This window comes from Vitis vinifera, chromosome 14 (assembly GCF_030704535.1).
Source record: "Vitis vinifera cultivar Pinot Noir 40024 chromosome 14, ASM3070453v1".
Taxonomy (NCBI): Eukaryota; Viridiplantae; Streptophyta; class Magnoliopsida; order Vitales; family Vitaceae; genus Vitis; species Vitis vinifera.
Window position 1 is genome coordinate 5555150 of NC_081818.1, and position 16646 is coordinate 5571795.

The following is a 16646-nucleotide window of genomic DNA, read 5'->3' on the forward strand; positions in this document are numbered from 1 at the left end:
GTGCATTAAATCTTCATTTGCATACTCTTTAGTGCACCTTTGTGATTCATCCTACCATTGAGTTATATTTGAGCTATTGTTGAGCTAAGTTGAGATATTCATATATGTTAATTGAGTGTTAAAGCTTTAAAGTGAGTTGAAACTTGAAGAGATTGTGTAAGAGTACATTAGGATTGGAATCCAAGCATAAAGGTGATTAGAAGCTTGGTTGAAGCTTCAAGTACATATGTGATTATCAATATTTTCATCATTAAATGCAATTGACAAATTTATCAAAATAAAAGATTTAATTGGGTAAAATGACGAAATAATCTCATATTTATGAATTTAATTGCTCTCATATTGTTTTGAAGAGTAACTTATTTTTTATATCAATGCTCTTAATTATTTCAAGTATTTACATGTATGTTTTAAAAGAAAAAATTATTTTTATATGTATAAAAAAAATTAAGGATATTTTTGTTAAAATAAGGCCAACAAACAATAAAGAATTAGATTTCTAAAATTGGGTTTTCAATAACTTTTTAATTAAATAACCCAAAATAAAATCATAAAATTTATGATTTTTATTAATTAAATTAATGCATTATTTTCCTTTTTCCATTTTTATGAAAGCATTTATTTTTTAGATTCTTACAAAAAAAAAATTATAAATGATTTTATCCATTATCCACCAAACAATACCTTGTTTTGCCTTTCCTTAGTTTCTATTTTTGAAATTATTCCATTTATGTTTTAAGAAAATTAAAAAAATTTAAAAACAAAATACTAAATTCCCTATATAATTAATTAATTTCTTAATTTTCTTTTATTTTTTCCATCTTGATCAAATATTTTTTAGGGAGAATTATGTTTTGGGGGTAGATGGACCTTCAAATTAACAAAAGGTTCACGTAACTCTTCAAATTGAGCCCAAGACCCAATAAAAGTATGAAAATTGAGTTGAAGGATATCATCCTTCAGTATTTTCAAAAATGTCATTTGTTGATTTTGAGAAAAAAATTAATATTTTTGAAAAATACTTTTATTTAATTTAATATTTTTTATTTAATTTAATATTTTTAAAAGATACTTTTATGTAATTTAATATTTTTTAAAAATAAATTTATTTTATTTAATATTTTTTTTAAATACTTTAATTTAATTTAATATTTTTGAAAAAAAAAATTAATTTAATATTTTTGAAAACTACTTTTATTTAATTTAGTTTTTTTGAAAAAAAAATAATTAAAAAAAATTATTTAACTTAATTTTATAAAATATTTTATATGTGTTCTTAAAGGGTATATTTGTCCGTTACTATTTCATATCCTTCAACTCAATTTGATGAGTTATATGGACCTTTTGTTAATTTGGGGGGCAATCTACCCCCAAAAGATAATTCTCCCTATTTTTTAGTCCAAATTTTAAGAAAAAAAAATTATAACCAATAAAAGGATAAAACAATAAATCAAGGATATTCCAAGTTTCCTTTTTGCCTCCCTTTGGCCGGAAATTATTAAATTCAATTCATTGCTTGTCTATTTATCCATTTAAAAAATATTTCAATTTTTTTTCTTTTATATGTTTTATCTTTAAAAGTAGCAAACCTTCTACATGTATTTTTAATTTTATGAAGAAAAAAAAAATTATATCCACCGTGTAAATATATTATTTCTATTAAAAATTAATTATTTTTATTTTTATTTAAAAAAAAAAAATCAGATTTTTTATCTAAATAGAAAATAGGACAATTAAGCAAAAGATAGTGGTAGGTGATAGGTGTGATTCGAGAAAAGGTCATTTATCCAAACAGAAAATAGGAAAATTAAGCGCAAGATAGTGGTAGGTGAGAATAGAGACTAAAATGAGCCGATTCTTACCCTTACTCTTCACTTCTATAAATTGCTTCTTCGATCCGATTCATGTAAATTTTTTTTTGCTAGGTTTCAATTTTTTGTAGCTGATCTGTGAGTTTTGGGTTTGATTTTGTGTTGATCTGGTGTTTTGTCGAGGATCGGTTTATTTATTTTATTTATTTATTTATTTTTTATACACGATGCTTTTAGATTTTTGTGTTGTGTTCATTTCTTATGTGTATATATTGTGATTTTTAGTATAGTTGACCATAGATGTTCGGATTCTGTAGCTAGATTGTGTTTCATTTTTGTTATGTGAATTTGTGAATAAATGATTTTTAGCAGATCTCTTCAGTTCTGTTTGGAAAACTTTGAATTTTTTTTCTTTTTTTCCCTCATAAGGGAGGTTTTTTCTTTTCAAAATTATTTCTGCGTTTTGGTGAATTTGATGGGTAATCTTATTTGTTCCTATGCCTTTTAGTGGTGGAAGTTATACATATATGTCATTACTTCCTTCTAATATTGAATTGCTTTGTGTATTACATGTTATAGCGTGGCTAAAGGGTGTTTTTATTTTTTATAATTTAGTTTAATTTTTTATAATTTCGCTTCTTTTGTTGAAATTTTGTGTGAGCTTCTCTTTCTTGGTAAAATGCACTGAACCCTTTTTCTACAAAAAGGGGGAAAAAAAAAAGGAGAAGACCGAGGACAAAGAAAAGAAAGAAAACGAAGAAAAAGAATATTGTTGTCTGTGCAAGGTATAGAACACCTCTGTTGTCTTTTAGGAACATGACCGTGTCTTCATTTATGGAGATTTTTGGGCCTCTGAGAAGAGTAAAAAAAAATTAAAGTACTTGTCGCTTGCTTATTTTAATTAGGGATTTTCTGGGAGATTCTGTAGAAGCAGTGGTTTTTTTTTTTTTAACTTTTTTTTTTTCTGAATGCATTGTGCTAAAATGGAGTTAAAATTATGTAGTAATGCACTAATTTGTATCCCATCTCTAATGGGTAGAGTAGGAGGATTATATTTTAATTTGTGTATGGACTATACCTTTCCCTTGGTGGTAGCAAATCATTATTTATTCTAAAATTATTGGTAGGTGTTTTGCTTTCCATTTATTTTCTTTTGCTTTTATCATTGGATTGATTATTGATTTCAATCCAAGCATTTTATATGTAAATGAAACCTCTTTATCAGTTGCTATAATTTTAAAAATATTGTGGTTTCTCATACAATAGGGCGCTTTAAGTTTGTATTTCTTACTATTTTGTCTCTTAGATCACATAGAAAATGGTGAAGGCTGTTGCCGTTCTTAACAGTAATGAGGGTGTTTGTGGAACTATCTAACTCGCTGAAGAAGGAGATGGTAATCAAGAAATCTACCAAGTTTCTCTGGATAAGTAATGAAATTTAGATTGCTATATTTGCCTATAAATTCATTATTTTTTTCTCAATTCTTTAGGTTCAACTACAGTGACTGGGAGTCTTTCTGGCCTTAAGCCTGGACTTCATGGCTTCCATGTGCATGCCCTTGGGGACACAACAAATGGTTGCATGTCAACTGGTATTGTCTAATTATTGGTTACTTTATTTTTTACATCCTTTGCCACTGGGTTAGACTTACACTCTTTAGATTTCCTGCATGTTTCTTTTTAGCTTAAGTATTTAGATTACTTATTTATTTATTATTTACAGGACCTCATTTCAATCCTGCTGGAAAAGAGCATGGTGCTCCTGAAGACGAGAATCGTCATGCTGGTGATTTAGGAAATGTCATTGTTGGTGAGGATGGTATGTACTATGTACTTCATTGTAATTAACTATTACTAGAATACCATTAGAAGCATTATTATTGTTTGCCCGGCATTGCTACTTTTTAGGCAATCATTTTTCTTAGATCCTTGTATAGATATCAAGCTATGTGATATGAATGGAATATCTGGACTGTATATCTAGTTCAGTTATGTTATTTGAACTTTCTTAGTCATTAAGGTGTTTTCATTTGATTGTGTGCTTTTCAGGTACTGTTAATTTCAAAATTGTTGACAAGCAGGTAGGTTTTTTTTTTTACCACTTTGTCTTCTTTTTCTTTTTATTCTTTTTACCAGCTAGGTTGAAATTTGGTTCTTGTTATCTAAAAAATGTATTTGTCTCTGTTTAAAGATTCCTCTCACTGGATCAAACTCCATTGTTGAAAGGGTAAGCTGTAAAACTTCTATCTATGGAGCTTTTTTTTCAGGTGTTTCCATTTTATGCTACTGTTATTCTATGACCTGTGGATTACTAATGGATAAGAATGAACAGTCCAGTCCTAGCTTATGACAAATGTTAATTTATATTTTGCTGGAACATTATTAAGTTCCATCTTACAAAGTTTGGACAAACGTATGTATACTTATTCCATCATTTTGTGCACAGTAATTATTTTTATTCTTATCATGGGTGCTGTGCAGGATGGCTATTTTTATTAATCTGATACAAGCTGTGCAAGATGAATTTTAGAGAAAAGAAATGCTTTGAAAATAGAATCAATTGTGTTTTACAATTATGCCTTTGTTGAGTCAATAAGGAGGCATTTGAAGTTACCTCATTTTTACAAGGAAGTACTAATATACTACACTAAATCGGGGGATTCTAAGTTAAATATTAGAAACCCACAGGGAGATTTTTGAAATATCGCTGAGATCCAAGTCATCCGACACCCAGCTTGCCTTAAAAATCAAGCTGAAAAATTTAGTTTATCCATTGCATGGTTGACATCTGTGTGAGAACTTAAATATCCATCTCATCCTCGCTTAACATTGTTAACAAAGTTCATGTTTGGATTAGGGGTAAAATGGGCCTTACTTTTATTAGAACTGAAAGCTTCTTCACAAAATAGAAGTAGGTTTTGTTGACATCACAAATTTTATGTGATGTGAGTGATTGCAAAAGAGGGGTTCTAATAGTTATGGTTTAAAGTTATTCTTGTTGATGCCTCGCGTTCCTGACGATCCACGTAGTTGCCAAATGGATGGATGCGCGACCTCAACCAAAATAGGTTATTGATTCAGTCGTTATACCTGCAAAAAGGGCATCCGGACAGGGTGTCCGAACGCACCCTCCGATGGTTTTGTTAGCCATGGTTAGGGAGAGGGATAAATCAGTTAGCCTTTTACTAGGTATCAGAAGATTACCTTCATCTTCGTGTGAAGGTTTATATATAGTGTCAGGGGTACTGTTCCTCTCATTAATGGTGAGGAGATATTTTGTGTTGTTATGATGACATGAGGTGGCAGCATGGTCATCGCCACCCTACGGGCGGCTGTCAGAAACCGTGGTAGGTGAAGCGGCTGTCAGAGATCGTGGGAAGTGATCATGTAGAATGATCGTGGGAAGTGACTTGTTGTCACCTCAACTCGTCCTTTCACTCTACAGGTGATGGGACGTGGGCCATGGCTGGTTGTTGTGATAGCGTGTAAGACTCGCTTACTTCAGTCAATGATCCGGACCATTGTATCCGGATGGCATATGTTGATCATCCGGATGTATTGTGTAAGCCATCCGGATGATACGTTTATAAGTGTCGTTTGGTCTTCTTGATCATCCGGATGTATTGTGTAAGCCCTCCGGATGATATGTCTATAAGTGTCGTTTGGTCTTCCTTGAGGTAGTCCGGAAAAGTGTGTCATGTGCGTTTTATAGGGAGATCCGGATGAGGGTGACTCGGGTGACAATGCCTGCCATGTGTCACTGTAAGATGTGTGCCACGTGTCTTGGAGGGAGGGGTCCCTACAATGCCCCCCTTTTTAACTTGCCTATTTTGCCAGAGCAAAAATGGGCGGGTTAAAAAATAATTGGTTTTTTGAAAACCGAAGTCGACCTTTTGTCTGGTTGGGCCACGTGGCGAGTGGGGGTGCGGAAGCCAAAAAAGGCATTTATGGTGAGCCGCCGACTCTGGGTATTCCCAGGCAGCATGTCGTTTCAACGATGGCGTTGCTGGGCGTTTGGCTTTCCGAGGGGCTGTCCCCCTATAAATAGCATACTGTGCCTACTGTTGTATTTTTCCTACTGCGTTTTTTCTGAGAGTTTTTGCTTCTTCTTCTTCCTATGCTTTCCTCTGCTTTTCTGAGTAAAAAACCCTAGAGTTTTTCTTGCCGGTGATTTTGTATCGCAACATCAACCTTTCTTCGCGGCATTTCTATTTGGTACGTGCATTTTGTTTTTGTTTTCCCTTTGTTGCGCTTGTTTGTTCATTGGCTTGATTTTTGACTTGCTTTGGGCAAATCGCTTGCGACTGTGTGTTGAATGTTGGTGTTTGTTGATTTTCTGGATTGCTGTGTTTAACTGTTGAGCTTCTTGTATGTAGGCTTTTTATTCAACTTTCGGGCTAAGAAATGTCTTCGAATAAGAAAACTGTTTCATCTTCCGAGGCCGGCAATGCTTGTGAGAAAGCGACGGACAAACTGGATGTGAAGGAATTCCGGGACCGGTTCTGTATCCCCAATGGCGTGATTGTGGAACTGCTAAATGATGAGGAGGTGCCTGTGCCGGCCGAAAAAAATACCATCATCTTCTCAAAGGAGCAATTCAACGCGGGGCTTCGGTTCCCTCTACCGGCGTTGTTCAAGGAATTCCTCCATTTCACCCAGATTCCACCCGCCTTTATTCATCCCAACATCGTCCGGGTGCTAATGGGATGCAGCATCATAAACATGTTGTACAACCTCGACCTGACGCTACTGGAGGTGTTTTTTGTCTATTCACTGAAGAAGGCAAAAACTGATATCTTCAGCATGTCCGCTCACCTGCCCTTCCTTCAATTGGTGACGGAGCTGCCAGATTCGATAAAGGGAGGGGCGAAGGGACACGTAGCGGTCCGGGGTGTATGGGCGGGGTCACCAGGACGTCCGGGGAGGCCCTTCTCTCCAAACTACTCCTTAGTGATTCCGGGTAAGTTTGCTTTGACACTTTTGTCCGGCTTTTATTTTGTTGTCTTTTGTTGATTTTTTCGGACGGTTTTCTCACCTTTTGTTACTGTCAACGTAGGTCAGGAAAGGAGGGGCCATATCGTGGACTGGGTGGAAAAGGTGTCTTTTGCCTGTCTCAATAAGTTGTTTGAGATAGATGCCACGGAGAGGTGCTACAAGACGCTGCTTACTGCGCGGAACCTGATGGTGGTCGTCCGGGAGTCCCAAGAGTATGTTGTCAACATTCTCCCCAGGAAAATGCCAAAGGAGGTAGTGCCTGGGGAGCATTATACTGTGAAGGATCTCCCAATTTACTAGGAGTTTAAAGAGGCGGACGCTGAAAAACGCCGAGCGCTCCTGGATAATCGGGAGAAGAAGAAGAACGAAGGAACCCTTCATAAGGCTCCCGGACAGAAACGCGGCGCAGCCTCTCCTCCAAATAAAGCTCCAACGAAAAAGAGGAAGCTGGTGAAGAATGGGAAGGGGGTGAAGGAGCCCACCCCTCCCAAGGATTTTGCCCCTCCGCCAATTACTCATGAGGCGGAGGTAATAATAGAGGAGCCAGTGAACCCTGCTCCTCATTCTATCTCAAGCGGATCAGGACACGTCGCGGGGCTGAACCACTCGAGTACTTCCTTGGCAGCGGTTGCCCGTCTGGATAATTTGGCTGAGGAAGCTGCGTCCATCAACCATCCGGACTCCCCTAATCCGGATGTCGATGCAGCTGAAGCCGTTTGTGCAACCCCGATGGAGGAAGCAGCGGCAGAAAGTCAGAGTCAGCCCTCTGACGATCCGGACCGTCTGGCTCTTGTTTTGGTGAAGGGGCCACCTTCAAAGAGGCCTCGTTCGGCGCGCAATCTGAGGTCCGGACTCATCGGGCGGCTTCAAGATCGTCAGCAAGAGATCGAAGTTAGTTGCTCATCCGCCCACGACGCTCATCCGGAGGGGGGTGAAGTAGAGATGGCAACTGAGACTCCAGCCGTCCCGGTGATGGTCCCGAATGAGGTTGCACCCAGGGAGACCCATCCAGCCGTAAATGTTGAGGCCCCGAATCCGAAACAAGAGTCGCCTTCTGTCGCCTCATCAGGTGGGGATCTTGTTAATGACGCGGCTTGCACCTCCGCTAGCCCTTTTAGCTACGCGGAGTTGGAAGATAAGCTGAAACAGATTCCACCCGGCTCGACTGCTATCGTACCTTCAGCCAAGATGTTCGAGATGGTGGAAACGGTATATTGTTTTTTTGTGCTTCTTGATTCTTTGTCATTCTGATATGTGTTTGTGGTGTGACTTATAACTTTGTTTTTCTCGTTTGTGTGTTTGCCTGCAGCTGGTGAGTGGTCTCCGCGGCATGGCCCAACAACACGATCTTTTCACTGACCTGTTGCGGACCACTAATTATATGAAGACCTTTGCCTTTCGGCGCAAAGATAGTGAAAACCAGTTGCGCCTGAGACTGGAGGAGGTTGAAGCCAGCTTATCCACCGTTCAAGAGGACAACGAAGCCCTCAGGGCGGATTTGGCTGAGGCTAAGAGCCGGGAGGAATCAACATTCACCCGTCTGTGTGAGGCAGAGGATGAGGTGGCCCGGCTGAGGGGGAAGGTGAGGCAACTCCGGACAGAGGCTTCAATTGAAAAGAAGCAGAAAGAAGATTTGCAGCTGCGCTTAACAGCGCAAAAAGAAGAGCTAGAGCGGGAGTTTGCTGCAGAGAGGGAGGAGCTTGAAGCGGACTATCAAAAGCAAGTGGATGATACCTTCATCTTTGGCTATCGCTGCTGTATGAAGAAGAATGGCATAAAGCGAGACGTCCCTTCAATTCCTCCGGGTGAAGAGAAGAAACTTCATGACAAGCCCACTCCGTGATAGCTTTTCTTTTTGCAATTTCTTCTGTAATCTTCTTTCTGTATTTTTTGTGGTCCGGAGACCTCTTTGTACATACATTGACATATATCAATAAAACAATTCTTTTTCCCATTTGTACTTGTCTTGCTTTTTCATTGATAGTACTGTTTTAAATTGGAAACATTCCATGGTCTAAGTAATGGAGTTCCGTCTAACTTTTGTAAATGATAGGCTCCACTTTCACTTGCTTTAGACACTATATAGGGTCCTTCCTAGTTAGCTTGGAACTTGCCTGCGCCCATTTCAGCAGTGTTTTCAAAAACTTTTCTAAGGACTAGCGTACCATTTTTGAAGCTCCTGGGCCTTACTTTACGATTGTAATGGGCGGATGCTCTTTGTTGATAGTCTGCCATCCGGATGGCTGCGCTTTCCCTCACTTCATCTGCCCAATCCAAGTTTCTTCCCAATTCTGTGTTTGCATCATTCTGCTTTGCCGCGTCAGTCCGGATAGTAGGAAGACCTATTTCAGTAGGAATGACTGCATCCATTCCATATGCGAGGGCGAAAGGAGTGTTTCCTGTTGGGCGTCCGGGTGTGGTTCGATAGGCCCATAGGACGCCGGGTAACTCTTCCACCCACTTCCCTTTGGCTTGTTCAAGCCTTTTCTTTAAGGCAGTGATTAGGGTTTTGTTTGTGGCTTCTGCCTGCCCATTACTTTGGGGATATCGCGGTGTGGAGTATGAATTCCGGATGTTCAGCTCTGAACAGAAATTCCTGAATGCGATGCTGTCAAATTGAGGACCATTGTCAGCTATGATAGTTTGTGGAATTCCAAAACGGCAGATGATGTTTTTCCATACAAACTTGGTGACATCCTTGTCTTTGATGCTAGCGTATGCTTCAGCTTCCACCCACTTACTGAAATAATCTGTGGCAACGAACAAAAATTTCTTTTGGGCAGGTGCAGCTAGGAGGGGTCCCACTATGTCCATGCCTCATTGCGCGAAGGGCCATGGGCCTGAGACTGATTTCAACGTTGCTGATGGCATATGCGGAATGGGGGCATACCTTTGACATTTATCACATCTTTTGACATATGCTGCCACGTCTTTCTTCATTGTTGGCCAATAGTATCCTTGCGAATGAGCTCTATGTGCCAGAGATCGTCCTCCCGAATGATTCCCACATATTCCCTCATGCAACTCAGCTAACACATACTGGGCCTCTGAATGCCCTAGGCATCGAAGGTAAGGTCCTGTGAAGGATCGCTTGTACAGGTGCCCCCCAATCAGGGTGAAACGGGCAGCTTGTACCCGGACTTTGTGTGCCTGTTTGAGATTTCCGGGTAGAGTTCCTGTCCGGATATATTCTGCGATGTCATACGTCCATTCTTGGCCGTCCGCTTGGGGTGCCTCAATGGTATTGCAGGTGGAGATTTCTGCGACAGAGGGGTTGGGTTGCATATGTATAGGCAATAGAATGGCTTCTTTGATAGGGAGGGAGGCAGCTATGCCGGCCAAGGCGTCAGCGCGCCTATTGTCGGCTCGCTTGATTTTTTCGATTGTCCATTCGGTGAATTGCTGCAAGGTGTTTCTTACTTTAGCTAAGTATCGCGCCATGCGTGCGTTCTTAGCCTCATATTCCTTCTGGACGTGTTTTACCACGAGTTGTGAGTCGCTGTAGATCCGGAGTTTGGAGACGGATAGAGCAAGGGCAAGGTCCAATCCGGACAAGATGGCCTCATATTCTGCTTCATTGTTAGAGGCAAAGAATCCCAGCCTGATGGCTTGCTCCAAATGTTCCCTAGTTGGGGACTGTAGTAGGAGCCCAACTCTAGAGCCTGATGAGCGTGAGGCTCCGTCAACTCGTAGAGTCCACCATTCTTGTTTACTTGATTCGTGGTGTTGGCTGGGTTTTCGGGAATATTCTAGCACGAAGTCAACCATTACTTGGCCTTTCATAGACAATCTGGGTTAGAATTCGATTCCAAACTCGCTCAATTCAATGGCCCATTATAGCATTCTTCCGATTAAATCTGGCTTGTGCAGAATGTTACGAAGGGGCTGGTCAGTTAGTACGATCACTGGATGAGCTTGGAAATAAGGGCGGAGCTTCTAGGCAGTGCTTCGAAGGGCTAAGGCTGTTAGCTCCATTTTTGAATATCTGGTTTCTACGTCTGCCAATGTCCTGCTGACGTAGTAGATAGGTTTTTGCTCCTTTGGTGAGGGGCAGCGGAATAGAATGGCGTTGATTGCCCATTCTGATACCGCTAGATACATGTATAATTTTTCCTTTGGGATGAGGCTGCTCAAGATGGGTGGTTGCATAAGACAATGCTTAATCTTTTCAAAAGCATTTTGGCAACTGTCCGTCCATTCGTGTGCTCCAGCTTTTCGTATTGCCAAGAAGAAGGGTCGTAATTCATCAATGAAGCGGGCTATGAAGCGCCCTAGTGCGACAAGTTTGCCTGTGAGGCGTTGCAACTCCTTTTTGTTCTTGGGTGGTGGTGTTTCTATAACTGCCTTGACTTGATCCGGACTGACCTCTATGCCCCTTTGGCTGACCATAAACCCCAGGAATTTGCCAACGCTTATGCCGAAGGCGCATTTAGAAGGATTCAGCTTCATACCATACTTTCGTAAGATGTGAAAAACTTCTTGTAAGTGAAGGACATGTTGCTCTCGGGTTTTGCTTTTGACCACGATATCATCAATATATACCTCTATCGTGTGGCCTATGAGAGGTTTGAAGATTTTTGTCATCAGTCTTTGGTAAGTGGCGCCAGCATTTTTGAGTCCGAATGGCATGACTTTGTAGCAATAGAGGTCGTGTGGCGTTATGAATGCTGTCTTTTCTTCGTCATCCGGGGACATGGGAATCTGGTGATATCCTGAGAAGGCATCCAAGAAAGAGAGCATCCCTTGCCCGGAAGTGGAGTCCACAATTTGATCTATTCGCGGCAAGGGAAAACTATCTTTTGGACATGCATTGTTGAGATTGGTGTAATCTACACAAACTCGTCATTTTCCTTCTTTTTTGGGTACTACCACTACGTTTGCCAACCAATCCGGATAAGATACTTCTCTGATGAATCCGGCTTCTAGCAATTTGTCAATCTCATTCCGGATAACTTCTTGTCTATCCGGGTGGAAACGTCTAATCTTCTACCGGACGGGTCTGGCAGCTGGAAAGACGTTAAGCTTGTGAGAGGAAATAGAGGGATGAATTCCCTTCATATCGGAATGTGTCCATGCGAAGATGTCATGATTCTGTCTGAGAATATTTTGCATGCTCTGAGTTTCTTCGGTCGTCATGAGGGAACTGATGTTCGTGAGGTGAGTGTTTTCCTCCGAAATTTGGATCGTTTGTAAGGGATCCGCTGTCGGGGGATCTTTGTCCTCCGGACCTAATAATTGTTATTGGTCATGTGTATGGCTGAGTTAAGGGGGAGATGCATCCTCCTGGTTGGCCCCTGCTTCTCGTGCTATCTGATAGCATTGGCGAGCGGCCAACTGGCTACCATATAAGTCAATTTGCCCATCGTTGGTTAGGAAACTCACCATTTGATGATATGTAGAGGGGATGGCTTTCATGTAGTGTAGCCATGTGCGCCCCAAGATGATATTGAAGGGTGATAAATCTTGTACCACTGAGAATTGTACGTTGAGAGTAACTGGGCCTGCTTGGACCGGCAGTACAATGTCTCCTAAGGATGTAGTTGATGAGCCGTTGAATCCGGACAGGATTCGTCAGGGGTTTTCAAGGCCTGTGAGACAGTGTCCCATGTGGCTAACGACCGATGCTTGCACAAGATCGGCGGAGCTGCCCGGGTCAATCAAGATGCGTCTCACATCGAAGTCCCCTATCTCTAGGGACAAGATGAGGGCGTCTCGATGTGGCTGTAGTGTCCGGGTGGGGTCAACTGGTGGGAAAATGATTGTCCCATCTATGGGGCGAGGACCCCCTCCAGTTAGCCCGGGCCGGATGGAATTGATGCGTTCGCGTGTTGATGCGGCACGCAACAACTTCTGTCTTTTTCGCCTAGAGTCGTACTCTTCGTCAGATGGGCCTCCATTAATATAGCTTATAACGGCCTTGGGTGCAGTTGGGGCTCTGGGGGCTCCAGAGTTGAGATTTTGGGGAACGTCTCTTTCCCCAGCACCTGAGCAGAGGTATTGCTTTAAATGTCCCGCCTTAATGAGCTTTTCGACCAAAAAATGGAGGCACCTGCATGTCTCTGTTGTGTGACCATGATCTTTGTAGAAGGCACATATCTTGTTATGATCCCTTGTGGATGGGTCTGTTCCTTGGGGTCTTGGTCACCTGAAGTCAGACAAGCCTTGGATCATAGGGAGAAGTTTTTCATATGATATGGAAAGAGGTGTGAGAGGCGCCTCTCCGGGCGACTTGGCCCTTCCTGCCTTCGGTCAGATGGCCTCGGTCGGTCCGAAGGTTTAGTATTTCTTTCCGCGTCACCTCTAGATGGCCGTCTGGCAACCAAGACTTGCTGAGTGGCTGCACGTACGTCATCTTCGAGCATTGAATATTTATTGGCACGTCTGAACAAGTCGTCCATCGTTGTAGGAGGTTTTTTGGCTAGTGATTCGAAAATGGAGTGCCTGGACAGATGTTTCGCTTGAAGATCTGTAGGACAGCATCCATGCTGCAAGCCTCTACCTGAAGTACGGCTTGGCCAAACTGTTTCACAAATTCCCTCAAGGATTCGTTGTCTTGCATTTTTATGTTCTGCAGGGTGCTAATATTTTGCTTGTGTCGAGCGGAGCACAAGTATTGTCCGACGAAAGCTTCGGACAGGTCCCTGAAATTGCCAACAGAGTTGGGAGGTAGGCGATGAAACCATGAGAAGGCCTGTCCTTGTAGGCTGGCGGGAAATACTTTGCATAGTAGTGCATCATTGCCAATATCGAGCGTCATGAGCTGTCGATAATGCATGATGTGATCGAAGGGATCGTTGGTTCCATCGTATGTGGAAAATTTTGGTACGAGGAATCCCCTTGGGGGCTCGTAGTGAATGATATGAGAGCAGAAAGGCGTGGAGAGCATGTCATCCAGCCTTTTGCTGATGGAGCCGATGGGTGGCTCGTTTGGGAGGTTTCTCCCAGTCGGTTGTTCCGCTAGGTGCGAGTGAACGTTTCGCATCGCGGGGGTGACCATGGGGTCACGATGCGGGTGCACATTCTGCACCATGGGGGCGACCATAGGGTCAGGGCGTGGTGCCTAGGTTGTGGCTACTGGTGGCCTTGATCGCCCAGGCTTTTGTGGGCCTAGTCTTGCGCGCATCGAATTTGACAACTGAGATTTTTTATCACGTTGTCTTTTCGCTGAAAAGTGAGTAGAGTCTGAGCTTTCCTCACGTGGGGCTCGAGGCATAGGTGTGCGCGGCTCATGAGGCCTCACGTTGCATGCTCCTGGGATAGCTCCTGCTGATCCAGGATATATTGATTCTGGTTCTGTCCTTGAGTTTGCTACTTGGCCTCTTGAACGCTGACGACGAGGAGGCCCTGATGTCGAAGCCTGGATGCGTAGTACAGCGTTTTCTTCTTTTAATCTCTCTGTCTCCTGGAGGAGAGCTTTGAGTTGTCGCTCGCTTGCCAACTGTCTCCTTTCGATGGTTTTACGCCATTCACGATCATCATCCCCTCCCCTATCGGCTGAATGGCTTCGGGAAGGTGTGGCCATCTTTGCAAGTGACTGAATCAAATGAAAATAAAAATTCCCACAGACGGCGCCAATGTTGATGCCTCGCATTCCTGACGATCCACGTAGTTGCCAAATGGATGGATGCGCGACCTCAACCAAAATAGGTTCTTGATTCAATCGTTATACCTGCAAAAAGGGCATCCGGACAGGGTGTCCAGACGCACCCTCCAATGGTTTTGTTAGCCATGGTTAGGGAGAGGGATAAATCAGTTAGCCTTTTACTAGGTATCAGGAGATTACCTTCCTCTTCGTGTGAAGGTTTATATATAGTGCCAGGGGTACTGTTCCTCTCATTAATGGTGAGGAGATATTTTGTGTTGTTATGATGACATGAGGTGGCAGTATGGTCATCGCCACCCTACGGGCGGCTGTCAGAAACCGTGGTAGGTGAAGCGGCTGTCAGAGATCGTGGGAAGTGATCATGTAGAATGATCGTGGGAAGTGATTTGTTGTCACCCCAACTCGTCCTTTCACTCTGCAGGTGATGGGACGTGGGCCATGGCTGGTTGTTGTGATAGCGTGTAAGACTCGCTTACTTCAGTCAATGATCCGGACCATTGTATCCGGATGGCATATGTTGATCATCCGGATGTATTGTGTAAGCCATCCGGATGATACGTTTATAAGTGTCGTTTGGTCTTCTTGATCATCCGGATGTATTGTGTAAGCCCTCCGGATGATATGTCTATAAGTGTCGTTTGGTCTTCCTTGAGGTAGTCCGGAAAAGTGTGCCATGTGCGCTTTATAGGGAGATCCGGATGAGGGTGACTCGGGTGACAATGCGTGCCATGTGTCACTGTAAGATGTGTGCCACGTGTCTCGGAGGGAGGGGTCCCTACAATTCTGACTCACTTTTGGGCTTCTGCTATGATCTCCAGAAGCCACATATGCTAGCTGCTGGAGCATTATTAAGTTTTTCAGGCCCTGGTATCGAGGTTGATTGGTTCCTTGATATATGCTTGCCATTCACCAGTACCATTTGGTTAGAAGAGAATACTTGGCTTGTTTAGTCTGTTTTTATTGTTTGGAAAAAAAAACTCCGAATATGGCCCAAGTGGGAATGGCTTGACTTTGTTAGAATATGGACGTATGTGTTCCTATTTTTCTTATTTTTATTCTTATTTTACCTTTTAGCATATCTTTGCTTTCTGAGCATGCAATAACAGTTTATTTTCTATATTTTTTTTAGGGGGACATGAGCTCAGCAAAAGCACGGGAAATGCTGGTGGCAGAGTAGCCTGTGGTAAGCATATTTCTTTCTTTTCTTTTCCTTTCCTTTGTAGTGACAGGGGGGGCTTTGGTTGGTACATGAAAATCAAATCATGCATTTGGTTTTTTTTTTTTTTCATGTAATTTGAAATGAAATAAGATAAATCACTTTGTTTCTTATGCAATTTTTGTTTGCATTTAAAAATTTTGAGATACTATAATCATTTCAAGTATGAGTGAGTGCTTTCCAATATTTAGTTTTTTTTATTCTCTTTTTTTCCTCCCCACCATAGCAGACTGAGAATTTCTTTTCCAAATTATTATGGGGATAAAACGGAATGATTGCACTATTATTTGTTCTTTAAATGCACTTGTAAGATAAATTTTGTCTATAATGTTATTTGGGATCATCAAAAGATGCATATGGGTTCTCTATTAGACTTCTACATTTCTTAGGTTTTTATCTTATTCATTTGTCCCTAACGTTGTGTGTTTGTTTACCTCTTTGTAGGAGTTATCGGATTGCAAGCCTAAAAAACTAGCTCTACCGACACTCATGGTAAACACATGTAGTTGAAGACATTTGTTTTGTCATGCATGAGAGATCCCTAGACAAGACTCAAAAACTTGAAAGAATAAAGGGAAGAAGGTTGTCCTTTATGGTGTGATGTATGATGTTATGATCTTAAATCTTTTGTGTTATTTCCCAGTTATATCTAAAACTTCCTCTGGTTTTGCATGTCTCACAAGTGTTTTTGGTAGTTCTCTTAGTTGGATCTGGTAAGGAATGGATAAAATAAATTAAGATAGACAAAGATTCAATATGCATTGACATTAAGAATGAAAGTTTGGATGGTGTGTATCAAATAGGGAATAAAACTATGAATATGAAGGTCTAATGTGTTCGGAGTGGGATAGCGAACCATAGCTATGTGGTAGGACCTTGGTTACTAGCCCTTCTAATCAACCTCAACAGATTTAGACTTAAGTGGTATCATCTAAATGTGTCTAGGGATATTTCTTTATTCGAATGCGACTCTTTCTATATCTAATTGATTTCTTAAGAAGATCAAACAAGTGTGAAATAT

At 41.5% G+C, this 16646-nt stretch overlaps 2 protein-coding genes across 3 annotated transcripts; both read left to right on the top strand.

The window, feature by feature from the left end:
- The first annotated feature begins 1829 nt into the window (after positions 1-1829).
- On the top strand, positions 1830-16301 carry LOC100247035 (uncharacterized). 2 transcript variants are annotated; one of them, XM_019225126.2, is made up of 10 exons: positions 1830-1906; positions 3118-3205; positions 3302-3403; positions 3535-3630; positions 3861-3892; positions 4003-4038; positions 6188-6771; positions 6868-8015; positions 8116-15592; positions 16070-16301. In XM_019225126.2, exons 8-9 carry the CDS (start codon positions 7536-7538, stop codon positions 8647-8649), a joined length of 1014 nt encoding a protein of 337 aa, XP_019080671.1. In that variant the 5' UTR covers positions 1830-1906; positions 3118-3205; positions 3302-3403; positions 3535-3630; positions 3861-3892; positions 4003-4038; positions 6188-6771; positions 6868-7535; the 3' UTR covers positions 8650-15592; positions 16070-16301. The 2 variants fall into 2 exon arrangements, with proteins under 2 accessions (XP_019080671.1, XP_019080668.1); XM_019225123.2 differs by lacking the exon at positions 1830-1906 and adding an exon at positions 1935-2596.
- Positions 3161-4111, top strand: LOC132255050 (superoxide dismutase [Cu-Zn]-like). The gene is made up of 5 exons (XM_059742676.1): positions 3161-3239; positions 3302-3403; positions 3535-3630; positions 3861-3892; positions 4079-4111. Exons 1-5 carry the CDS (start codon positions 3161-3163, stop codon positions 4109-4111), a joined length of 342 nt encoding a protein of 113 aa, XP_059598659.1.
- Positions 16302-16646: the final 345 nt, after the last annotated feature.

Bases quoted from the DNA above. Each gene is read 5' to 3' on its own strand.
- LOC100247035 (XM_019225126.2), top strand. From the start codon at position 7,536: ATGGAGGAAGCAGCGGCAGAAAGTCAGAGTCAGCCCTCTGACGATCCG. The intron at 8,016-8,115 runs GTATATTGTTTT...GTTTGCCTGCAG, and splicing joins TGTTCGAGATGGTGGAAACG to CTGGTGAGTGGTCTCCGCGG.
- LOC132255050 (XM_059742676.1), top strand. From the start codon at position 3,161: ATGAGGGTGTTTGTGGAACTATCTAACTCGCTGAAGAAGGAGATGGTA. The intron at 3,240-3,301 runs GTAATGAAATTT...TCAATTCTTTAG, and splicing joins TACCAAGTTTCTCTGGATAA to GTTCAACTACAGTGACTGGG. The intron at 3,404-3,534 runs GTATTGTCTAAT...TATTATTTACAG, and splicing joins AAATGGTTGCATGTCAACTG to GACCTCATTTCAATCCTGCT.